Raw genomic sequence first — 26,179 nt, 5'->3', positions numbered from 1 at the left:
GACTACAAAATAGTTCCTGTTGCTCCAGTGCTCATCAACACCGAGGCAGTGAGACTTTTCACTCTATATTTCTGTGTTCATGGCATTTCACGTTATACGAATTCTCCAATTTTATTTCAATTAGTTCTCACAATAAGTCAGTGGGTTAGGCATTATTATTCCCATTTGCAGATGAGAAAACAAAAAGAAAATCTCTCCGTTTTGAGACAACAGTTTCTTTTCTTTCTTTAAAAAAAAAAAAAAAATCTAACTTCAGCCTCGCGTATTGAACCTTCTTCCTGTCCGCTCTGGAAAGGCTGCTGGCTTGGAAAGTAGATTGCACTCGGCCGGCTGTCCAGAGTTGGCGGCGTTCCCCACCTCTCTTCCACCCTCCCCAAGACTGCTCGGTACCTCCCCGCCCCAAGGCCGTCGTGGCTCTGAAACGCGGTAGAACAGGGTTTGGACCACTGGCGACGCCGTAGTCCCCTCCTTTTTTCTCCCCCGCCCCGCTCAGAGCTCCGAGGGCGCCCTCCGCCGCGCTGGAGAAGGCGGGGACGGGGACCCCCCAGCAGCACCGCTCTTCCGGATAGGCCCAGGCTTGCGGCGCCAGAGCTCCGGTCACCGGAAGTGCTGCGATCTCTCCCTCTCCTGAGCCGCTGTTGCCGAGGTTGGAGCGCTGCCCCGGAAGTCCTCCCCCTGTCCCCCGCCCGCGGCAAACATGGCGGTAGACTCGGCGATGGAGCTGCTATTTTTAGATACTTTTAAACACCCTAGCGCTGAGGTAAGGCTTCGCGACTTGATTCCGATCCTGCTTCTCGACTTGAGGACCCTCACAAAAGGTCATTAGGCGTGCCTCGATTTTTCCTCCTGCCGATTGCCGCTTTAACTCCTCACATGCCAGCCCCCTCCCCCCAGCTTGGGTGTGGGCAACCACGTCGGAGGGAGGGCGGCGGTAGCCCCCTGGTTTCCCTGCTCTTCGTTAGTTCCCCTTGTCTGTGGTCGAGTCGGCCGCTCAGTTTGCCTTGCTCCTTTGTTGTGCTGTTGTTCCTGTCAGCTTTGGGCGTTGAGAAGGGTCATGGTTCTTAGGTTTACCTCAGGTGCTGTTTGGGAGGGGTCTCGGACAGCCCGAGTTTGACAGTACAGGTGACAGAACAGGTCACGCAGGCTTTGTGGTTCCTAAATCCCTTCTCCTAGGTCTCCTTCCTTGCAGGAGTTGTGTTGCCCAGATGTGACACTCACTCGGTTTAGGATTGCGGCGTTCTCCAGTGGGCCCTGAAACTTTACGACTTAGCGCTGGGAAAGATTTCACACAGTAAGGCACGGATTACTTACATGGAACGTCCTTTGCGTGGAGAGAACTTGCGAAGAGAGAACTGAGAGAATTGTAGTCAAACTGTACAGCATAGTTGCGTTGTCGTTTGTGACGGCGAGGGTGGGGGGGGGTCTTGTGGAGTAATCGTTCCGTAATAACTTGAGTTCCCTTGAACGTATGACTGTTCCTGTGATTATGGAATTGAATATAGCTGGCTAACTAAACGTTCCCGAAAGCTGACAACAATGAACATTAACGAAGTCCACAGAGAGACTAAAACCACCCAGAACTCACTTTTCTCTTTCAGTGTAAACTGAGAGAACTCTTCTTTCCTCGGAGAGAATGATGATAGCGAGTAGTGGCTGTGTCTTCATGCTTTGTTTGGCAAAATAAAAAGTTGACAACTTTGGTCTTCTAATTGTTTCAGCGAATGGTTTATAGGTGTGTAAAAATCGAGACTTCGGAAACTTATAGCGAATGCATTTGTGGTCTCGTTTCTTGTGGTTCAGTTAGTTGTGCTTGTTCAATGACCATATATGTCTGACTGTGCTTCGAGCTAGGCTGTAGAAAACTCTTGGAGTTAGTAGTTGGATCAGAACAGACCTGTCATGTGTACAGTAAAAGAGAAGTATTAAAATGAAAGAAGCATATGATAAGTTAGTGGCATTCTTGTTTGGGAAAATCAGCATTTATTCACTTATAAAATTAAGAATCTAGTGTTTCATTCATTCTTAGACAAACATTGAGAATCAGGAGAAGATAGGACCAGTGTGGGCAGTGTTTGAGGGAGGCTTAGTAGAGATCCCATTTGAACTGAGTCTTGAAGGAAGGTTAAAGGTATGTGGGGGATATGGAACATTGAATTGTTTGTTCCCAGGGAGTTTATAACTAAGTATTGCAGGTTAGGTCCACAAAATTATGATGCAAGTTAGAATCCGTTAAGTACATAAAGAAACAGTGGGAATTCCTTGGGTTTTATCATCTTTCTCTCCCTCTCTCTTTCGTTTTAAAAGTAAGCTAGCTGTACACCCAATGTGAGGCTGAGATCAAGAGTTGTATTCTCTACTGGCTGAGCCAGCCAGGTGCCCTATTCCAAAAATGCCGATTTGTGTCTGACATATTAGGACCTGAGTCAATATTTCTTTAGCTTCCTTAGGTGCTACCAATAAAGGCTATGTGATCTCAGGGGCGGGAGAAATCACTCTTGATTTGAGATTATCAGGTAAGACTTCATCAAGGCTGTGAACTTGGTCCTTGATGGAAGAGGAAATGTTTCACAATTGTAGATAAGAAAGCAGGGCATTTATTCTCCTGGAGTAGTTGGCCCTCTTTAGAGAATGCCAAAAGTCCTAGTATGAAGTGATAGCTGAAGGGCAGTTTGAAGCCAGATCATGGCATTCCTTGAATGCTCAGCAAAGGAGTATGGACTTTATTTTGTAGGAAATAGGTAGTTTTTGAGCAGGCAAATTAATTGACTAGTAAATACATTAAATTGATTAATTGATCATTAATACCTAAAATGTTTCAGAAAAATTAGAGTAGCAGGTAGGCAGTAATCCTTGCCAGCATTTATTGAATGTTTATTTTGTTCAAGACGCAGTGCTTTGGTAATTTAGTTATATTTTCTCTAATTACCTTTCAACAATTTTGAGAGATTCTTATCCTCTATTTATAGATAAGAAGACTTCATGTGAGAGGTTAGGTGACTGTCCTAAAGTGGTGTAGCTGGATTAAGGCATTTCAGTGCATATTTCTTGGCTCTAAAGCAGTGCCATACTGTGTCTCAGTGGGACTAAGTAGGAGGGGATAGACCCAAGATAAATTTTGAATATAGAATTGACAGCATGGCAACTGATTGTGTGAGGGATAAAGAGTAGCTAAAAATGATAAGAGTCCTAGTTATAGAGACTGGAGAACTGGTGGGATCATTGCTAGAAATAGAAATGTCTGGAATTGGGTGTGGTGGGAACAAGATAATTTTAGTTTTTGGTGTGTTTAGTAGTATACCAGAGAGCTTTGCTCAATAGGAAGCTGGGAATCTGTTTTAACAATTTACTTACGAAAAATACTTTTGAAGGTGGAGTGGCAATACAAAGAAGAAAACAAAAAACTCCCAAAATCCATTGCCCTTGCTTCCAAAGGAGTTTGTAATCTGGCAAAAAAGATACTTATTTACTTTCCCAAGAGGAACACTGAAACAAACAGGTTTTGGTAGTCCTAAATGAATTACAAATTGTGTTTGTGGTTTTTATGTCATTTTAAAAAAATTAAATAGCCTATTTTAGTAAATTTTAAATTCATTCTAGAAAAATGAGGAAGTACAGAAAAGCAAAGGCTTTCATAATCCCACCTTTCTTAGTCCGAGCTATGATTAACAGCTTTTTAAATTTTTTTCCAGATCCTCTAGTAGATACATATATACTTAAATGTATACACCATCACCCACATTAACATACCCATACTGTATTACTGTTCTTTTCTCACCTAACAATGTGTCATGCATCTTTATAGATCAAGAGTTATGCTTATATAACATTTTAAAAGTATACTTTATTTTAAAACATTATCTTTTTATTATGACAAGGTAACACATGTATGAGACACAGATTCAAAAGGTACAAAAGGTTATACAGTAAAAAGTATGTCTTTTTCTTATTATTGTCCTCTAGCAATCCTGTTTCTTTCCCTAGATATTCTATATAATACCACTTTTTGGCTGCATAATATTTCTTCAAGACTGTTATTTATATATTCTCATACATTTAGGTTTCTAACTTTTTACAGTGATGTCTTTATTTTTTTATTTCTATTTTTATTTTTTTTTTAAGTAGGCTGTATGCCCAGTGTGGAGCCCAGTGTGGGGCTGAACTCATGATCCTGAGATCAAGACCTGAGCTGAGGTCAAGAGTTGTACACTTCACTGATTGAGCCACCCCAGGCACTCCAATGCATCTTTAATTATTACTTTCTAGAGTGGAATTGCTGGATTAAAATAATAGTCTTACAGGAGTGATTGATGCTAGAAAATCCCACTTTCTTTTATTTATTTTTTTTAGAGAAGGAATAGGCGGGTGGTGGAGGGCAGAGGGAAAAGGGTAAAGAGAGTGTTTATTTATTTATTTATTTTGAGACAGAGAGGGAGGAGAGACTCTCAAGCAGGCTCCAAAGTCAGTGCAGAGTCTGACATGACTCTGAGTTCATGACCTGAGCTGATACCAAGAGTCAGACACTTAACACACTGAGCCACCGAGTCACCCCAGTCCTACTTTTAGAGTTTCTTTAAGAAACCACTTTGGAACTCATCTGAATAAAAGTGATAATGGAAGTGATAGGATTGGATAAGATAGCCTTAGCTTACCTTTAAGGAGAATGTAAAAAGAAAATGGGAAATATTTTCAGGGATAGAAGAGTGAGGAGGGGAATATAGCTATACTGTGGCACAGGAACTCTCTCTGAGGGTAAATGTGGTTCAGAGTCCTGGAATTTGACTGATTTATTCTTCACAATTTCTGTTACCTCCATAATTGTAAATCTCTCATGATTTCCCATTGCCAACCTGTGTTCTTAGGTTTATGTACTCCTCTAGATATCTTTTTTTAAAGTTTTTATTTTATTTTTTTAAGATTTTATTTGTCAGAGAGAGAAAGAGAGAGCATAAACAGGGGGAGTGGCTGGCAGAGGGGAAGCACGCTCCCCACTGAGCAAGGAGCCTGATGTGGGACTCAATCCCAGGACCCTGGGATCCTGACCAGAGCTGAAGGCAGATGCTTAATTGACTGAGCCACCCAGGTGTCCCGATCTTTTTTCTTTTTTTTTTTTTTTTTCAAAGATTTTATTTATTTGAGACAGTGTGCACAGGAGCAGGGGGAGAGGCAATTAGGGACAAGCAGACTCCCTATGAGTGGGGAGCCTGCTGCGGGGCTTGACATGGCTCTCAGTCCCAGAACCCTGAGATCATGACCTGAGCTGAAGTCAGACACTTAACTGACTAAACCGCACAGGCGTCCTGTATGCCTCAAGATAACCTTAAGCCCTTACTTCATTGTAATATTTTTTGACTTTCTGAAAATACAATCAGCTTTTATTAAGCGCTTATTAAAAGTCATCCATTAGTAGGGGGGTGGGGTTATGGACATTGGGGAGGGTAAGTGCTTTGGTGCGTGCTGTGAACTGTGTAAACCTGGCGATTTACAGACCTGTACCCCCGGGGATAAAAATATATGTTTATAAAAAATAAAAAATTAAAAAAAAAAGTCATGCATTAGGGGTGCCTGGGTGGCTAATGGGTTAAACCTCTGCGTTTGGCTCAGGTCATCATAACAGAGTCCTGGGATCAAGCCCCACATCAGGTTCTCTGCTCAGCTCTCTGCCCACTTGTGATCTCTGTCTGTCAAATAAAAAAAAATTTTTTAAAGTTATGCATTAAATGAATATGCTAGGCACTATGAGTGCAACAGTAAACTGAGACTTCATTCTTGTCTTCTTGAAATACCACTCTATTGGGGGAGAGAAAAGAAGCAATTACAGTTTAGTTTGATAGGAGGCTTTGAGTCACAAGGAGAGGCACCTTTTTAGACTTGCTCAGGCACAGCTTTCAAGAGAAAGTTGATCTCTAAAAGGAGATGTGACAGAGGAGTGTGGGAGCAGAGATAATAGCAAGAGTGAGGCATGAAGGTGAGAAAGAGCATGGTATGTTGGAGCTATAAATTTGGAGTGATAAGAAGGAACTGTACTTTTTTTGTGCATGTGTGTGTATACATACATACATATGTGTATATATATATTTTAAAGATTTTTAAAAATTTATTTGAGAGCGAGAGAAAGAGAGCATGAGAGGGGAAGTCAGAGAGAGAAGCAGACTCCCCATGGAACTGGGAGCCCGTTGTGGGACTCAATCTGTGTGTCTGGGATCATGACGTGATCCGAAAGCAGTTGCCCAACCAACTGAGCCACCCAGGCGCCCCTGTACTTGTATATTAGACAAGGAATTTGGCTTGGGGACATTAAAGAACAGGGGAGTTATAAATTCACCTTCTAGAAGGACCATACTGCAAGAGGAGAATGGGTTGGAAAGGGGCAAGAAAGAAGCACAAAACTGGTTAGGATCCTATTGCTGTAATCAAGATTAATGTAAATAGTGTCTAGAACTTGAGAAGTGAGAACAGTAATGGAGAGAAATACACAGATTTTTTTTAAAAAAGATTTCATTTATTTGAGAGAGGATGAGTGGAGGAGGGTGCCTGCTGCTCCCCCCCCCACCCCCACCTTGGCTTGTGCTCTCTCTCTTTGTCAGATAAATAAATAAAATCTTTTTTAAAAAAATTTATTTATTTGATAGACAGAGATCACAAGTAGGCAGACAGGCAGGCAGAGAGAGAGGAGGCAAGCTCCCCGCTGAACAGAGAGCCTGATGTGGGGCTCAATCCCAGGACCCTGGGATCACGACCTGAGCTGAAGGCAGAGGCTTTAACCCACTGAGCCACCCAGGTGCCCCTAAAATATATATATATTTTTAAAGATTTTATTTATTTATTTGACAGAGAGAGAGAGAGAGAGATCACAAGGAGGCAGAGAGTTAGGCAGGGAGTTGGGGGGGAAGCAGGCTCCCTGCTAAGCAGAGAGCCTGATGTGGGGCTCGATCCCTGGACCCTGAGACCACGACCTGAGCCGAAGGCAGAGACTTAACCCACTGAGCCACCCAGGTGCCCCTAAATAAATAACTTAAAAAAAAATTTCTTGTAATTTTATTGATTGTTTTAGCTACTCTGCCCCCCTTCTCTTTCCCCTCCATTTTGCCCTTTTAACATGGTGAACTTTACTTACAGTTTCTTAAACCTTCCAAGTTCTTTTTTGCATTCCTTACCTGCATGCATCTCCCCTTGCTTGGAAAGTTGTTCCCTCCTCCTTTTCCACTCATTCTTGTTCTCCTTTAAGACTTACTTAGCTCAGGTGCTACTTCTTTTGAGAAATCTTTCCTGATACTTTAGTTTTCCTCCTCACACATTTTTGCCCACAACTTGAGTTAGGTAAGTATCCCTTTGACTTTGCACAGTATCCTGTGTGAGTCTGTATCATAGCAATAATATGTCTGCCACAATAGATGATCTCTTCCTTAATGGCTCAAATTATGTCTTTATCTTGGTGTCCTTGAGACCTGGTATTCCTTGGAACATTTAGACATACATTTATTTATGTATTTATGTATTTATTTATTTATTTGACAGAGAGAGATCACAAGTAGGCAAAGAGGCAGGCAGAGAGAGAGAGAGGAGGAAGCAGGCTCCCTGCTGAGCAGAGAGCCAGATGCAGGACTGGATCCTAGGACCCTGAGATCATGACCGGAGCTGACTGCAGAGGTCTAACCCACTGAGCCACCCAGGCACCCCAATAATAGACATTTAATAAATGTTTAGAAATAAATACTGAATAAAAGGAGTAGCAACTTATGCAGAAACTCTTCTACTTAAAAAGAAAATAGATTTTGAAAAGCTATTCATAAAACCTGAAGTTTGGGGGTGCCTGGGTGGCTCAGTGGGTTAAGCCGCTGCCTTCGGCTCAGGTCATGATCTCAGGGTCCTGGGATCGAGTACCGCATCGGGCTCTGTGCTCAGCAGGGAGCCTGCTTCCTCCTCTCTCTCTCTCTGCCTGTCTCTCTGCCTACTTGTGATCTCTCTCTGTCGAATAAATAAATAAAATCTTAAAAAAAAAAAAAATCCTGAAGTGTGTGTTTTTTTTTTTTTTTTTTTTAAGGTCCACAGCAATTACACCTTAACTACTGATACCTTTAATTAATCAGTATAGGGCAGGGTAGAGGAGGATACAATTAATGAAATTTGTTCTAAGTTTCCTTTGTATGTATATATTTTTTTAAAGATTTTATTTATTTGTCAGAGAGAGAATGTGAGCAAGAGAGTGCTCAAGCAGGGGGAGCAGCAGGCTGAGGGAGAAGCAGGCTTTCTGCTGAGCAGAGTCTGATGTGGCACTCGATCCCAGGACCCTGAGATCATTACTGGAGTGTGGAAGGCAACGGTTTAACCAACTGAGCCATTCAGGCGCCCCTTCTTTGTACATATTAATGAGAATTTATAACATGTAAGCAAAGGAGCTTCTATATTGTACCATTTATAAGTAGAGAAGTTTCTTTCAGGGGTGCCTGGGTGTCTCAGTTGGTTAAGCATCCAACTCTTGGTTTCAGCTCAGGTCATGATCGCAGTGTCGTGAGATCGATCCCTTGCATAGCTCTGTGCTCAGCATGGAGTTTGAGATTCTCCCTCTCCTCTGCTCCTTCCCTCACTTGTGGACACGCCTCTCTCTCTCAAGCAAATAAAATCTTTAAAAAAAAAATAGATGAAGCTGCTTATAGGAAGGAATCATAGCACCAAAGGTTGAGACAAAATGCCCATTTCTTTTTTTTTTAATGCCCATTTCTTTTATGTAAATCTATTGTAGTATCTGTGGAATATCTACAGTATACTTGTAATAATTAGGATACAAGTTCAGCTGCTGTCACAAATGTCAAAATAATAGTGGATTTGATAAAATGGGATTTTCTCTCAAGCTAGTTGTAAGTATTCTAGGGCTAATGTGACAGCTCCACAGGTTCCTCCTATACTGTTCCTCTGCCATCCTTAGAGTATTGCCTGTATTGTTTAAGGTAGCTTTTCCGTACCATCAGTGTTCTAGAAAGGCAGCAGAATTTTAGAACAAGAGGTAGGAGTTTTTGAAGTCTGAACCTTCCCTTTAAGGACATGATTCAGAATTGCCTGTATCATTTCCATTTCTGTCCCATCAGTCAGAATTTGTTTATTTGTTTCTCCATTTTCCATTTATCAGAATTTAGTGATCACAAATTCACAATGGCTTCTGGAATCTGTGAAATCCGGTCTTTAGTTAACTTGTGCCTAGTTTGGGCTTCAGTAGAAGAGGGAAGTGGGTATTGGAAGACAGCAGTCAGCTTCATTTTGTATTCATCCTGTTTGTTTTATATCTTTGAGAGTGTTTAAATACATTGAAGATTTCTATGCTTATGTATTTAATTATGATCCTGAGTTTAAAAATGCAAGATTGGGAAGTCATCTTCTTTCACATTTTAGGGAAAACTAACTTGGATAGTCTTTTGGTCTGTTGATATGCATGATATTCTGTGCAGCTTTAAGAGAGACTTAGGATTCAGTCTTGCTGGTTACAAATAACATGAACCATTCTTCTCATGAATTTTGATCTCTAAGTAATCATAGTCACCTGAACTGCTAGGAAAAGTTAATGTAAGTCCAAAATCAGCATGACAAATTCCTTTTTAAATTATTGGTCACAGGGCACTTGGGTGGCTCAGTGGGTTAAGCCTCTGCCTTTGGCTCAGGTCATGATCTCAGCGTCCTGGGATCAAGCCCCACTTGGGCTCTCTGCTCGGCGGGAAGCCTGCTTCCCCCTCTCTCTATCTGTCCGCCTCTCTGCCTACTTGTGATCTCTCTCTCTGTAAAATAAATAAATAAATAAATAAAAATCTTTTAAAAAAATTAAAAAAAATATTGTTCACAAAAGCTATCTTTGTCTGATACTGTGTCAAATAATACATAGAAATAAATGTATGCTAAATACAATTTATGCTGTCCATTTCTTTATTGTGATAAACAGTTTGTGGATTCTTTTTCAAATTTCAGGAAGGGTTTAGCTCAGCTATTAAGAGCCTAAATTACTCCCTTTGATCTCTTGATATTAGGGGTATGTAAGTTTAAATTAAGCTAATTTAAGCATATATTCACAGTCTTTTCTCTATAATTCAGAAATTGAAAAGTGGCAGAAAAATCTACCCTGAATTCATTTGGCCATGGAATCAGATTTGAACTGACATAATAGTTATAGTCTGTAGTGTGAATGTTTATACATGCAGTTAAAGAAATATTAATGCTTTGATTATAAGGTGCTACCCCAGAAGCAGCAGGTGTTAAGTACTGTGCCATATTTGTATTATATTACATTTCTAAAAACCCAGTAAGTCAGGATTGTGAAAGGCATCTTTCACAGTGAGGGATTGTGGATCTGTATTGGCCCAAGCAGAACATCAGCAGAGGGGCAGATATGCTGCAGAAAATGTTAATACACACATGGAGGGATTTAACTATGTAAATTTTATCATCAGCTATTTTCAAAACAGTGATTTCTACAATATCATAAATAATGTAATAGCACTGTTTTAATGATATGAAGTTTAAGAATATTTGTGACATTCTGAAAGAAACAAATTGAAGACGAATAAATTTTGAATAGACAAAAGTGTTTTGCTTACAGTATGTCCTTCTCCTTCCCTTTTTTTTTTTTTAAAGCAAAGTTCTCATATAGATGTAGTTCGTTTTCCATGTGTGGTTTATATCAATGAAGTCCGAGTCATACCCCCAGGAGTAAGAGCCCATAGCAGCCTGCCAGATAATAGAGCATACGGGTAAGTCAGCTTTCTTTTTAAAAGTGTTTGTGACTAAAGTTTGTCTTAGACATACTCTTAAATATAAAAATTTAAGGTAATCTTTTGGAAGTAAGAAAAAACCCAAAAAACTCTAAAACCTTATTCAGTTATAGTTATGTTGCATTGTAATTGACTATAAGCTTTCTGTATAATCCATGTATCATAAATTTGAAAAGCAATTTTTTTGGTCTAAGTACTAGTGAAATTTTTTTCTTCATTTATTTTTTATCTTCATTTATTTTTTAATTGGTAAAATAAGTTTATATTTTCTAAAATATTCTAGGGTGACACAATCTGGTAGATGAAGGTTTTTTTTTTTAAGATGAATTTTTTTTAACCTGCTTTTTTTTCCCTTGAAGATAAATAAGAATTAGTTTGAATATTTAGAAATATATCTTTTATATCATTTTATAATATCAGTTTTCAGGACTTAATGGTGATCTTCTTAGCCTGATACATGTGCCTTTCTATAAATTTTAGATTCACATTATCCTTTAGTTGTAATTAGCAAGTAGTCGTTTGATGCTTTCTCTTTCTTAGGCTCTGTGGGAATAAGCAAAATGTAAGGCATGGTCCCTGATGTGTTGTTGATAACTAACAGATGACCTAAAACAGGAATTTGATCTTTGTTGTAACATGAATAATCATTATCATATTTTAATTACATGAATTGGAAGTATAAGCCAAAATTTTGGTTGTGGAAGCATGAATATATATAATACATTTATTTATGTGAGTTTTTAGCTTATAGTCTCAATACCACATTTCATTATGTGCATGCTGTGATAGCTTTGTTTTTGCTAACTTGAAAGAGTTAAACCAGCTACTTAGTAGTCAGTGTTATGGTACAGATCCAAAGATAAGGGCTCATTTCTTCATAGTTATGAAATGTAGTTGGCCTTTTATAGAAATAGATACAGAATCTGCAGAGGTTTTCAGGTCATTCAAAAGTAAACAAACACAAAACAGTAAGAATATTTAATGTTTATGATGAGAAATCATCGTTTACTTTAATATCTTTTTTCCATGGTTAAGGAAATTAAAACTTACGTTTTCCTATAATTCCTGTGTTTCCCTTTAAAGGAGATGTGTATAGAATGAGAAAGCTGGGAGAATGACAGTGTATCTAACAGTCTTCTCTGTACTGCCTCTGGTCAAGGAAATTCTGTTAGTTATCTATTGCTACATAACAGATTACAGCAAAATTAGCAGCATAAATAATAATAAACATTTATTATTTCACACTATTTCTGAGGGTCAGGAAACCAGAAGTGGATTAGTTGGCTCAGGTTCTGTGATGATGTTTTATAGTCAAGATAAAGCCCGGGCTGCAGTCTCAGAAGATTTGACTGGGGCTGGAGAATTTGCTCACTCGTGGCTATTGTCAAGAGACGTCATTTCCTTGTCAGGAGATTTTCTCCTTGGGGCTGCTCATATCACAACGTGGATTCTTCCAGAGCCAGTGATCCTAGAGAGAGTGAGCATGTTTCTAACTTAGTATCAGAAATGGCATACTGTCATTTTTACCATATTCTGTTGATTATATATTCTGCTGGTACAGTGTGGGAGGGAACTACACAAAGGTGTGAATACCAGAAATGAGGGGTCTTTGGGGCTTATCTTGGACACTGACTAGCGCAGCAGGCAAAATGGATCTCTGTCACTGGCTGCAGTTGGTAAGAGTATTGTTACATATTCCATCCTCTTACCTCTCTTCTGTTTCTTAGCTGGGGGTGAATGGCAGTTCATGTTTTAATAATTCCAGATGTGAAATTATCAGGAACAACTTTATACATGATTAATGTGTTATAGAACAATATAATAAAGTACTAATAGAGTTATGCAAATGTAAGATATTAGGAAGTAATGTTAGAGATCAGGTGATATTTGGGCAGTATATTTTACAGTAGTCTTTTTTCTTACTATAAAACTCAGAGGGGCGCCTGGGTAGCTCAGTGGTTAAAGCCTCTGCCTTCGGCTCAGGTCACGATCCCAGCGTCCTGGGATTGAGCCTCACGTCGGGCTCTCTGCTCAGCAGGGAGCCTGCCTCCTCCTCTCTCTCTTTCTGCCTGCCTCTCTGCCTACTTGTGATCTGTCAGTCAAATAAATAAATAAATAAATAAATAAACAACTCAGAAATGTGTGGGTAAAATTAAAATCCCTTTAATTCTTCCATCCTGAGAAAATCATTACATTTGATGCATTGTGTTAGTTAATGTATATGTGTGTGTTTGTTTATTTTGTTGTTATTTTTTGTAAATGTGGTATCTTACATGAGGTTAGGTTTTAGAGTCAATAAATTTTAAGATGAAAGTCTAGTGCAGTCAAATTACCATTGACTGTTTTCTTTTCTTTTATTTTTGTTTTTAAAAACGATTTTTATTTATTTATTTGTTAGAGGGAGAGAGAGTGCAAGCACATGCACAGAAGCAGAGAGAGAGGCAGGCAGAGGGAGAAGCAAGCTCCTTGATGTGGAGCTCAATCCCAAGATCCTAGATCATGTCCTGAGCCAAAGGCAGACAATTAACTGACTGAGCCACTCAGGTGTCCCACCATTGATTCTTTAAATCACCTTTTAGTCACTAGCACCTGAGTCTTTGGGGATTCAGAAGTAAAGAATTTGCATTCGAGCCTGTTTTCCTGTCCTTGAGGTATTGAAGGCCAGGGTCTAGTTTGAAGAAGGATATGATGGAAAGGCTAGAGATGTTGAACACATATATGGTTGAATTTGGGTAAGGTAAAATTATGCTACTCTGACCCAACTGTACATTATTTTGTGTATTTCTTTATTTTACTTAACAATTACATCAGGACTACTTCACATCATTAAATATTATTTGAAAATATGGTTTCTAATGATTGCATAATCTAATGAATGACTGTACAGTAGTCCCCCCTTATCCACCATTTCACTTTCCGGGTTTCAGTTACCTGCGGTCAACCGCAGTCCAGAAGCAGATGATCCTCCTTCTGACACATGTCGGAAGGTCAGTAGTAGACTAATGCTAAGTCACAATGCCAATGTCACTCATCTCACTTCATCTTATCACATAGACATTTTGTCATCTCATATCATTAGAAGAGTGAGTTCAGTACGATAAGATACTTCAAGAGAGACCACAGTCATGTAACTTATTACAGTATATTATTGTAATTGTTCTATTTTATTATTAGTTGTTAATCTGTTACTGTGCCTAATTATAAATTGTGTATATATATAGTATATATATAATATATATATATTTTAAAAACATAGTATATATAGGGTTCAGTACTATCCATGGTTTCAGGCATCCAGTGGGTCTTGGAACATATTCCCTGTGGATAATGGGGTACTACTGTAATGTATTTGGCTAGTTTCCTTTGTGGGGATCATTAGGTGTTTTTTACTTTTCAGATTACAAGTAAGAGTGTTATGAGCCTCCTCTTGAAAAAAATCTTTGTATATCAGTTTCCATAGAAACACTTCCTAGAAAAAAGTATTTCTGGATCAGATGGTGTGAACATTTTCTCATTCTCCTGAATTTTATTGCCATATTGCCTTTCAGAACGATTGCACCTGTTTTTACTTCTATCAATGCATGAGGGAACCTGTTTGATATACTCTGGGCACAATGCTTTTTACCATTTGGATTTCTTGTAAATAAACAACAAAGTATGTGGGATTTAAAAATTAAGGTTTTCAGTTAAGTCTAAGGAATTTCAGCCAAGGGTGGAATATATCTTAAGTAAGATTTCATTCTAAGAAAAATTAAATAGGGTTTACTCTTAACTATATAAATCTACAAAAGAATAAAAAAATTATGTAAATTGTTGCTATACGAATAGGAATTTATGCTTTAAATCACAATTTAGGGCTCTGATGCTAAAATTATTATAATCTTGTATTAATGTTGGTTAAGTTGAAATCAAATTGTAATTATATAACTTGAAGTTAGTTAACTCCTGATTCTTTTTGCTAATGGAAGGGAGTCATGCTATAAAGAATTATAAAATAATTAGATGTGACAATTAATTAGCATTTTCCTTTATAATACATTAAAATTAAAAATATTTACATGTATTAGAATGGTCCAAGTAGCAGGCTAAAGATACTTAATTATTAAAATTTCACTTTCAGTAATACGCAAAGTGAAGTTGTCTACTTGAGAATTGGATATGAATAAAATTATGGAAAATATTATAATTAACTATTTTTATATAAATCGTAAGATACAATTTTAGAATTGCTTTCAAATTTGTACTTACTTTGTCTTTTGTTTTAATGTAGGAACTGATTATTGGCAAAGACTGATGTTTCAACTTTGTTTCATTCACAGGGAGACCTCTCCGCACACATTTCAATTAGACTTATTCTTTAACAATGTAAGCAAACCAAGTGCCCCAGTTTTCGATAGGTTGGGAAGGTATGTACCTACCAGGTAATCTCAACAGAAACGCAGGAGTTAGTAGGCAAACCTTTGTATTCTTTAGATAAAAGAGAAGGATTTATTTGACATTCTTAAAGAAATGTCAACCTCCTAGGAAGGTGCTGAGTTTCTTTACAAAATAAAAATTTAAATGTGAAACATTAGCCATCTTTTGTTTGCTTTTTGTTGGTATATACATTTCTTATACATACCAAATGATTTGATAATAACCTTCTAACTTGGAAAAGAATTGCTTTTAAATTTCTTTAGAAGAATTGTGTAAACACATTGAGAGCTAATAATTTGTGTCTTTCACATCACACACATAATTTAAAATTCTAGTCATATTTTGTAAAGTGGGAGAATTTTGTTAACAGAAACCCCCATGTTGGATTATCTGATACATGCTTGGTATTATTAAAACCAGTTGTCTTAATATCTGCAAAATAATTGATCATTAAATGAGTTTACTTAGAACTCATTTATAAAATAAAAAATTTAAAAGTGGCTTAAAAATGGAAAAATTTCTATCCCTTTCCAGGAATTAACAGTTTTTTTAGATATTACTTGTTATTTAATTGATCTTTCACTCAGTTATTATTAACTTATATTGGTAATTTAACTTTTTAAAGGAAAAAAAAAGGGAACCTAGATAATCTGAAGCAGCTAATTTTTAATATTATAGAATGTTTTTCTTATGTCAGTACCTACTTGGTAAAAATAAGTACTTTTCTTTATTTGGTCCCATTATACAATTTTGGAAGGCTATAAGGCTACTTTGGCTAAATACTGGAATTACCTGGGATACATTTTTTTTTTTCTTTTAAACCTGGGATGCTTTTTTAAAAAAAGTATTCACACCTATGCCTGTCCCAAACCAGTTAAATTGGAATCTCTGGGGAGTTTGTTTTATACTTGATTAAGTTTTGGGGGGGCATAATTTAAACCTAAAACAATAATCTAGCATTTGGTTTTATTAAAATATAAAGGTTTAGAAAGACTTCTTCATGAACTGTGGTATTCAGTGTTTGAGCCTATATATTTATTCCTACTCTTTTGGCAGCCTGGAATATGATGAGAATACTTCTATCATCTTTAGACCCAACTCAAAGGTAATTGCAGAAGTCAATTTTCATCTTGTTCCTACTGTTTGTTTTCACTTTGATTGAAAGTTTTGATGTAAATGAACCAGTGATGCAGAATATTGGCCTATTTGGTTCTAGTGCTGTAGGATAACATCACTTCTTGTCTGATTCCTCTTGTGTCTAGAAGCTATTTTAAAATGGAGCAAAGACAATGTAATGTTATTGTCTACCCATAAAGCTCTTTCTTCCTCTAATTCTAACGTGAGTCAGGAAGAGGCCAGCATTTGCGCTTTCCCTTCTTTCCTTTAGGTGAGCAAGTTAGGAAGATAACAGGAAGGTAAATTGTTATTAGACACCATTGTGCCTTAGGTTTCTTAACAAATACATATTTTATATCTCTTCCTTTCATATCAGAAGTATGCCTTGTTTCTTGATATACAAAATGCCATTCTGGAAGCATCTAGAAGAGCTAGATCATGGGCAATCAGATATGTAAAAATAATTGTGATCTTATATGGGGACTACTCAGCCTTTTTTTTTTTTTTTTTTTTTTTTTTTGGTGGGGAGGTGTTATTTAATCCTGTGCAGTCTGTTTAGACTAAAAATTATCTTCCTTATCTCTTTATTTGTCTTCCAGTGGGGCTTCTGTTTAGAATCTGTTGATCCCTGGGCATTGTCTTTGAGCCTTTCTTCTGGCCCCGAGCTTTCCTTTACCTGGAGTTTGCTAGAGTTAGCAAGGAAAATAATCATTTCTTTCTTCCTTATTATGCCTTTAGAAGGGGCCCCAGTACTACTTATTACTTCATCTTTACTTTACATGGTTGAATGGAAAGAACTCAGAACAGGGACTCTGGTTTCTAGTTCAGTTTCTTCTACTGACATTCTGATTCGCTTACCTGTGGATAATACTCACTATGGCTACCTGTCATAGTCATTGTGAGAATATGGCAATTACTGTAGATAAGTATTGAAAAACAAAAGAAAATACTGAGGATTGATGGCATTGATAAAGTCTTTGATCTTTTTAGGAGAAAGTTTCTTTGCAAAAACACTTTGTTTAATACTTCTGGTTACCCAGAAGTAGTTTTTAAGTAGTTTAAGTTGGGCATGTGAAAAGAATGCTATAGAATTTTATGGATTTTATAATTCTTCAGACTGGGCACAATTTGTGCTTCTGTGCACTTCCATGACTTCTTTAACTATTGGGGTTTAATTTATTAATTGGCAGTAACTCCCACTTAATTTTGTTCTCATTTCTATTCTCATGATTGAGAATCTGGTTATGCTTTGTAAACAGAGTTGACATATGGTATCAGGGGAGATTGTAGTCTTGAGACAGGTTTATGTATAGCAAGTCTGGAGGGCCATATCAAAGCTATGCCTCTGGGTAAATTTCCACCAGTATTGATCTTTGCAGTTTCAGCATACTTTTAAAGACTTCAGTTTAACCACAAAGTAGTTTGAGATCAGTTTACTTTTGGCATATTAAAACATTAACTTGAAAGATACTTTCCTCCCAACAAATTAGGTGAATACCGATGGTTTGGTGTTAAGAGGCTGGTATAATTGTCTTACACTGGCAATATATGGATCAGTGGATAGAGTGATAACTCATGACAGAGATTCTCCACCTCCACCACCACCACCTCCGCCTCCTCCCCAGCCACAGCCAAGTTTGAAAAGGAATCCAAAACATGGTGAGAATTTTAAATTTGTCTTTGTCAGTGACACTTAGGTTTTTTATAGTAGGAAAAGGTAATTCAACTAGCTCTTTTACCCTTTGAACCTTCCTTAAAACTTGAGAAAATAGAAAATAGGAAAAAAGCTTGAGAAAAACTTGTCAGTCTCCCAGTTCTTTCCTATAGGAGTTTCTTTTTATGTTGAAGTGGTTACATTTTATTTTCTTCCTCTAGCTTCCTAGAATGCTTTTTGAATTAACCTGAGGTTTTTAAAATTTAAGACACGTAAATGTAACCCAGTGGTTACTTGTGGTTTAATATTAAAATTATCACCAAAGGAATTAAGGAATAGGGAGTAAGTTTGGTATATATTCTTAGAATACTCGTCTTGATTTTTTTTTTCTAGGTGTGCATTTTAGGTTTGGTTAGATGTCTAAATACAGATTTTTCCCCATTTTTGAGAACTTTTGCTCATTAACTGGAGACAAGAAAAATATCTCTATTAAATTTCAGTGGCTTTCCTTCTATAAAGCAGGCAGCTGGACTCCTGCATCTTTTCTCCTTATTCCAGTATTATTCACCGTACACTGTTGAAATAAGGAGATTCAGGAATACATTTTGAAATTATAACTGAGGTCACTAGGGGGGAGTCTTTTGCTTTACAATGAACATTTTATGAGCCAATAAAATGACCTCCTCTTAAGCATGTTTTAATAGTGTGATATGCGCTCTTTGTCTCTGATAGTCACACGCTGTATTTTCTTCTCCTTGCTTTTCTTTCTTAAAGATATATTTATTTCAGAGAGGGGAGAGGGCAGAGAGGGAGAAAGAATTTTTTTTTAATTTAAATTTAGTTAATTAACATATATTACTGGTATCTGAGGTAGAGGTCAGTGATTCATTAGTACTTAGATAATACCCAGTGTTCATTACATTACGTGCCCTCCTTAATGCCTGTCACTTAGTTACCCCATCCTCCCACCTTCCTGCCCTCTAGCAACCCTCATTTTGTTTCCTATGATTAAGAGTCTCTTATGGTTTGTCTCAGAGGGAGAAAGAATCTTAAGCAGCCTGTCTCAAGCACAGAATCCCATGAGGCCTCCATTCTATGACTCTGAGATCAGGACCTGAGCCAAAACTAAGAGTTGGTTGCTCAGCTGACTTCACCACCCAGGTGTCCCTTTCATCTCTTCTTAAATCTTACCTATTCAGTGAAGTTAATCTTTATCTTTTCTTTTTTAAAGACTTAGCATTTTAGAGAGAAAGAGAGTAAGAGCATGGGGCAGAGGGTGGGGTAGAGAGAAGGGCAGAGGGAGAGGGAGAGAGAGAATACCAAGCAAACTCCTGCTGAGAGCATGGAGCCTTCCTTACGACATGGGGCTTGTTCTCATGACCCATAAGATCATGACATGAGTGGAAACCAAGAGTCAGATGCTCAATTGACTGAGCCACCCAGACGCCCCATCACTTTTTCTTTTAAGACTTCAGTTTTCTGTGTTCCTTTGTCTTTTTTTTTTTTTTTTTTAAACCAGACTTTGAGCTCCTTGTGGACTGAGAGTATGTTTTACTTGCGGTCGTGTTTCTAGTCTTATCACATCCTTCTTAATCATAGTGCCTAACATATATAGTGGCTACTTAGAATTTTTGTTTAATTTACTGACTTGTTTTAAAATTGACACTTGTGGGGCACCTGGGTGGCTCATTGGGTTAATTTAAGCCTCTGCCTTCGGCTCAGGTCATGATCCCAGGGTCTTGGGATTGAGCCCCACATTGGGCTCTCTGCTCAGGAGGGAGCCTGCTTCTCTTCCTCTCTCTCTGTCTACTTCTCTGCCTGCTTGTGATTTCTGCCTGTCAAATAAATAAATAAAATCTTTAAAAAAAATAAAATTGATACTTGTTCTCATATATTTTCTGTATATGAATGTAAGTATGTTTTTAGTTTTTTATTTTGAAATAATTATAGATTCATAGGAGGTTGCAAAGAACTGCATGAGGAGGTCCTATGCAGTCTTTTCCCAGGTTCCCCCACAGATAACATCTTTTACAAGTGTAGAACAATATCAAAACAAATTTCTCTATAGAGCTCATTCAGATTTCACCAATTGTGTGTGTGTGTGTGTGTGTGTGTAGCTATATACAGCTTTATGTTTTGTATAGCTTTTCATAACCACCATTACAATCAAGATACTTGATTGTACTATCAAATTATTCTGGTGTTATTCTTTAATAGCTATCTGCATGCCACCCATCCCTAACTTTTGGCACTAATCTATTCTCCAACTCTGTAATTTTATTATTTCATGAATATTACATTAATGGAGTCATGCAGTAGGTATCTTTTTGAGATTGGCTTTTTCCAATCTGCATAATTTCTTTGAAGTTTATCCACTTTTTTATGTGTGTCAATAGTTCGTTCTTTTTTGTTGCTGAATAGTATTACATTAGTATGGATATATCAAAGTTTAACCACTGAAGGACACTTAAGTAGTGACTTTTGACTTTTGCAAATAAAGCTGTTATGAACAGCTTTTTGTGTACATCTTCCTGAGGAAAATAAGTCTTCATTTCTCTGGGATAATGCCCAAGAGTATATTTTAGTATGTGGGCAGTCAGAAATTCTAACTTTTGTAATATAAATTAATTAGTAAAATTTGTTAGATGTTGGGAAGGAAAAGTTTATCAATAAATTCTGAAGATGAAAAGTTCAAATAATTTTAAAGTTGTTTTTCTGTCTCTACTAAAAACTAGCTGATGGGGAGAAAGAAGATCAGTTTAATGGAAGCCCCCCAAGACCACAGCCAAGGGGACCAAGAACTCCTCCAGGACCACCTCCACCTGATGATGATGAAGATGATCCCATACCTTTGCCAGGTATGAATAAAATCAGCGCCCCCCCCAGCCTTGATTAGTGTTATAGTGCTTTTTGATTAAAGGAAAAAAGTAGATATAGGTAATCAAATTGTAATGAATGCCCCCAACCCTTTTCCTACGCAGTATTTCCTTATGTTTCTCTGTTGGCAGGTGAACTTATTTTAAAAATTGGTTCATTTATTTGAACCTGTACCAACATTGCTTTGAAAATAAAGTGCTGTAGTAATATGTACAGAAGAGTACCAGTTAAAAATAAGCAGTGTGTATTGGAAGAGTTAATAACCTGTATAATTAATGGCTGAAAAGAAAAAGATTAGTTTCTAGTGTTAGAACATAAAATAGTGTACTTTATTAATTCTCACTGTATAAAATTAAGCAATACATACTCCTAATATTTTTAGAAGGAGGTAATTCTGTCACTTTTTAAAAAAGGGTATTTTTTTTTAAATCATCCAAAAGGTCATTAAGTGGCTGCAGTATCCAGTCTGCTACCTCATGTTATTTAAACCATTAAAATAATCTGTCTCTTAAATCTCATTTTTTCAGTGTCTGGTGATAAGGAAGAGGATGCTTCTCATAGAGAAGATTACTTTGAACCCATTTCTCCTGATCGGAATTCTGTTCCCCAGGAAGGGCAGTATTCTGATGAAGGAGAGGTAGAAGAAGAACAGCAAGAAGAAGGAGAAGATGATGAAGATGATGTGGATGTAGAGGAAGAAGAGGATGACGATGAGGATGATCGCCATACGGTAGACAGTATCCCTGAGGAAGAAGATGATGATGAAGAGGAAGATGGTGAAGAGGATGAAGAAGGTGAAGGTGGGTTATATTTATTAGGACTTTTTGGTTTTAGGTACAAGGAATTAACTTGATGTAGCTTTGAGCAATGCAAGAGAATTTAGAGCAAAGGTAAATGGCTTTCAAGAAACTCAAAGGATAGACTGTAGCTGGGCCTCAAGACTTGACTATTTATGTTTTATGTTTCACTTTTTTCTCTCTGTCAGCTGTCATTTCCCTGTTCACCCCACAGGTTTAATCTCCTCTTTTTAACCAACTAGCCTGAACTTTCTGGTTGTAGCTCAGTCTTATTTGCATTTTCCTGGAAGAAAGATTGTTTGACTTGCTAAAATATCGGTTGCCCCTTGGTACCATAAGTTTTGGCCAGGGAAGCAAGATCACATTGCAAATACCTGATAATTAGAGATTTGGTGGGCTATTTTCAGAGTAAGGCGTGGTGTTGTAAGCTGGATGGAATTCCTAAAGATATCTGCCACCTAGATATTTTAGCAAAATGCTACATTTTTAGAAGTTCAGGGGGAAAGAATGTGAACTATACAGGTTGTATGACAGCATGATGTAGTCCTTTGACTAGGCTTAATTTTTCCTTTTAAAACAAGAAGTGAGAGATATTCAAGCCAATTGACTCTTACTTTGTCTAAGAAATAGCATGTAATATTAAAGCATTTATGTAAAATGACATACCCCATATAGCAATAGGGTGCTAGCCCATTGAAAAGCTTAATAGAAATTGCCTTGTTTTTTTCTAAAATAGTGAAGGTGAGGGTGATTCTGCATGAAATTGAAATTAGATTTTGGTATCACAGGGGCCCTTTATAGAATAGGAATAGTTAGGTTAGTGATAATTTTTTAGCTTCTCCTATTCCCAGATTAGCAAATAATATTTTTTATATTTATTGTATTTGACTGGCAAATAGTAGCTAGATTTCAGGCAGGCTGTTTTCTTTAACCCACTGAACCACCCAGGTGCTCCGGGCAGGCTGTTTTCTTAATCATTTTGTAGAAAGGTGAGACAAAGAGACTAGTTAATTTAGTTTTTAGTAGAAGATATTTGGCCTATACCAGAGTTAGGCCTCTGTAAGCCCATATCTTTTCAGATATGATGAGTATATGGCTAAGGCTAACTTGTTTTGCGCAAAAGAAGTCAAAAGATGGCTGATGCTGGAGGAATACTCTAGAAACATTTCCTTTTTTTACATAGACTGTTATTACTCATGCCAGCTTCCCCACAGCCAGGCAATAGCAATGTTAAAAAGTAAAACCAGGTTTTCTCTCTAATCTAATTTTTGTTTTTAATTAGAGAAAAAGGTTGCACCTGTATAATGATAAGAAAGCTTTGTTTTGGCCCAGCCAAGCATCTTAAGTGAACAACTTTTCCATAAAAATAAAATACAGACCTAGGAAACTGTGTGATAGGTAAATGAAGAGAATTAAAAATTCAGGAATATGAAATTAATGTTAAAAAAAACTTAAAATGTTTTCATTGAAAATATTTGGTTTGGTTTTGGCATTATTAGTTAAATTTAATAGTCTTTCCCATCAATTTTTTTTCCATGTTAAAAATGCTTAAAAATACTCTCATGAGGGCAAGGTTAATTTCTTCCCTTTTGAAGATGTATTTTTGTTACTTTATGACATTTCTAATTTTATTTCTGTGAGGAAAAGGTATCTGCAGTAGAGTTAGTTGTAAAGTTGAACAGATAGAAGACTTTGCTTATGAAGTTTCTCATTAATTATTTTATTAGAAATTACAGGATGTTGATAATTGTTGATAAGGTATTGGGGCAGAAATTAATTTTGTTAAAAAATCATTAATTTTTATATTTTTGCCATATTACTAAATAAAATATTTTTTGATTAGATTTTTGGTATTATACAACAGTGATGTAATATTTAAATATCATTTGAACTGATTTTCAGGGGATGATGGTTATGAACAAATTTCCAGTGATGAAGATGGAATTGCTGACTTGGAACGTGAAACCTTTAAGTATCCGAATTTTGATGTTGAATACACTCCTGAAGACTTAGCTTCAGTTCCTCCTATGACATATGATCCATATGACAGGGAGCTTGTACCACTCTTATACTTCAGCTGTCCCTACAAGACTTCTTTTGAAATTGAAATCAGTAGAATGAAAGATCAAGGTCCAGATAAAGAAAATTCAGGGGCAGTGGAAGCTTCAGTGAAGTTAACTGAACTATTAGATTTGTATCAGGAAGATAGAGGTGCAAAATGGGTAACAGCTTTAGAAGAAATTCCAAGTTTAATAATAAAAGGATTAAGTTATTTGCAGTTGAAAAACACAAAACAGGACTCTCTTGGTCAGTTGGTCGACTGGACCATGCAAGCTTTAAATTTACAGGTAGCTCTTCGCCAGCCCATTGCCTTAAATGTCCGACAACTCAAAGCTGGGACCAAATTAGTGTCCTCACTAGCAGAATGTGGGTCTCAAGGAGTGGTGGGATTGCTACAAGCAGGAGTAATCAATGGATTATTTGAGCTTCTGTTTGCTGATCATGTCTCATCTTCCCTTAAGTTAAATGCTTTTAAAGCTTTGGACAGTGTCATTAGTATGACGGAAGGAATGGAAGCTTTTTTAAGAGGTAGGCAGAATGAAAAAAGTGGCTATCAAAAACTCCTGGAGCTCATACTTTTAGATCAGACTGTGAGAGTTGTCACTGCTGGTTCGGCTATTCTTCAGAAGTGCCATTTCTATGAAATCTTGTCAGAGATTAAAAGACTTGGTGACCATTTAGCAGAGAAGACTTCATCTGTTCCGAACCACAGTGAACCTGATCATGATACAGATACTGGACTTGAGAGAACAAACCCAGAATATGAAAATGAGGTAGAGGCTTCAATGGATTTGGATCTTTTGGAATCCTCAAATATAAGTGAAGGGGAAATAGAAAAGCTTATTAATCTCCTAGAAGAAATTTTCCATTTAATGGAAACTGCACCTCACACAATGATCCAGCCACCTGTTAAGTCTTTCCCAACAATGGCACGTATTACTGGACCTCCAGAAAGGGATGATCCATACCCTGTTCTCTTCAGGTAAGACATTTTTGGTTTGGGAAAACACACTTCACAGATCACTGCAGGCAGTTTTATGTGGTTGATTTTTTTTTTTTTTTTAATTTGTAAGCAGTGCATATCTGTGTAAGGATATTCTGTATTTCAAAGTAGGTTGTAGTGCAATGAGAAGTATACTACTGTGGGAGAGCTATATTTTATTAGCACTTAAAGTAGTAAAAGCATTTTAAGCTAAAGATAGTGATCATCAAAGTCAAGAACACTGCTTGGATAAGCTTGTCTATGAGCAAGAATAAATGAGGAACTGTAGAGTTGTTTCTGGGAAGGTGGTGTGGTACAAGAGGATGGCCCAGGAAAGAGAGAGCTTTTCTGTGTGAACCTGTTTGTATTTTATCTCTCTTAACATTGCAAGTTAAACTTATATTTTACTAATTTAATTTTACAGACCTGGTTAAATATCTTTAAGTTTCAGTTACCACTTATTTATGATCTCTAACTCTGTTGTTGTTGTTTTAAGTGGGCCTTGTGCTCATTGTGGGGCTTGAACTCACATCTGTGAGATCAAGAGTTGTATGCTCTACCAACTGAGCCAGCCAAATGCCCCTATTTAACTCTATTTGTTGATAGAGTTTTGCCATTATTAAGATCAGTGCCCACAGTAGATTTTTAAATTTTTTTTTAATTTTTGATACTTTTTTTTGCGTTTTGCCTGTTAATAATTTTCTAGCTAATGGGAAAAATGACATTTTTAATATGTTATTCCTTATTTCTGTGATTGATTATTGCCTTGATTTGGAGCATACTGCATTAACAGAAAATAGAGTGCTTGTTCATAAAATCTGTATCTATTCATTCCTGTTTTTAACTGAACTGTTAGATCTTGCCTTAGTTTGAGTTCTTTTAAGAACAAAAGATGATAATGCTAGAGCATGGTCTGGTTGGAGATGACATCAAGAGTATAAGTGTGGGGGTTTGGTTTTGAACAGAAGAAAAGAAATCTTTTGTGTGTACAAATATAGATACATTTGTAATATGGAGACCGTAAAGGAGCCAAGGCACTTTGCACTGATCACTTCATTTAAGTAAGAGGTGAGGTTAGACACTGAGGATAAATTAGGGTAGTGACTCTAAGGAGTGGAGTAATGCTTTCAGCCTCTGAAGGTAACTGGTAATTAAAGGCTTATTAAATATTATTTTCTCCTCTGTAACTGGAGAAGGTACATTCAGTTATCAGACTTGAGGAAGTAAAGGGCCTTGAATGCTATGCTAAGGAATTTGGATTTTGTTTTTATTTATTTATTTTTATTTTATTTTTTATCTTTTTAAAAAACATTTTATTTATTTATTTATTTGCCATAAAAAGAGAAGGAGGGAACACAAGCAGGATGAGTGGCAGGCAGAGGAAGAGGGAGACACGAGCTTCCTGCTGAGCAGGGAGCCCGATGTGGGGCTCGATCCCAGGACACTGGGATCATAACCTGAGACGAAGGCACTCAACCAACTGAGTCACTCAGGCACCCCTATTTTTTTTTTTTTAAAGATTTTA

General features: G+C 37.1%; 1 protein-coding gene across 2 annotated transcripts in view; it reads left to right on the top strand.

The window, feature by feature from the left end:
- Nucleotides 1-491: 491 nt before the first annotated feature.
- Nucleotides 492-26,179, top strand: part of VIRMA (vir like m6A methyltransferase associated) — a 57,428-nt gene continuing 31,740 nt past the window's right edge. Inside the window, exons 1-8 of one of the 2 annotated variants that reach the window (XM_045077941.1) lie at nt 492-760; nt 10,615-10,730; nt 15,071-15,157; nt 16,224-16,272; nt 17,774-17,942; nt 20,673-20,795; nt 21,342-21,614; nt 23,514-24,654. In XM_045077941.1, the coding sequence (XP_044933876.1) occupies nt 698-760; nt 10,615-10,730; nt 15,071-15,157; nt 16,224-16,272; nt 17,774-17,942; nt 20,673-20,795; nt 21,342-21,614; nt 23,514-24,654 (2,021 nt within the window). In that variant the 5' untranslated portion in view covers nt 492-697. The remainder of the gene's footprint in view (nt 761-10,614; nt 10,731-15,070; nt 15,158-16,223; nt 16,273-17,773; nt 17,943-20,672; nt 20,796-21,341; nt 21,615-23,513; nt 24,655-26,179) is intronic. The other variant, XM_004768556.3, reaches the window with a different exon arrangement.

This window comes from Mustela putorius, unplaced genomic scaffold, assembly GCF_011764305.1.
Source record: "Mustela putorius furo isolate JIRA1106 unplaced genomic scaffold, ASM1176430v1.1 tig00000228_pilon_pilon_pilon, whole genome shotgun sequence".
In the NCBI taxonomy this organism is placed as follows: domain Eukaryota; kingdom Metazoa; phylum Chordata; class Mammalia; order Carnivora; family Mustelidae; genus Mustela; species Mustela putorius.
Note: the sequence above shows the minus strand (reverse complement) of the source record. Positions and strands in the feature narration are given on the sequence as shown.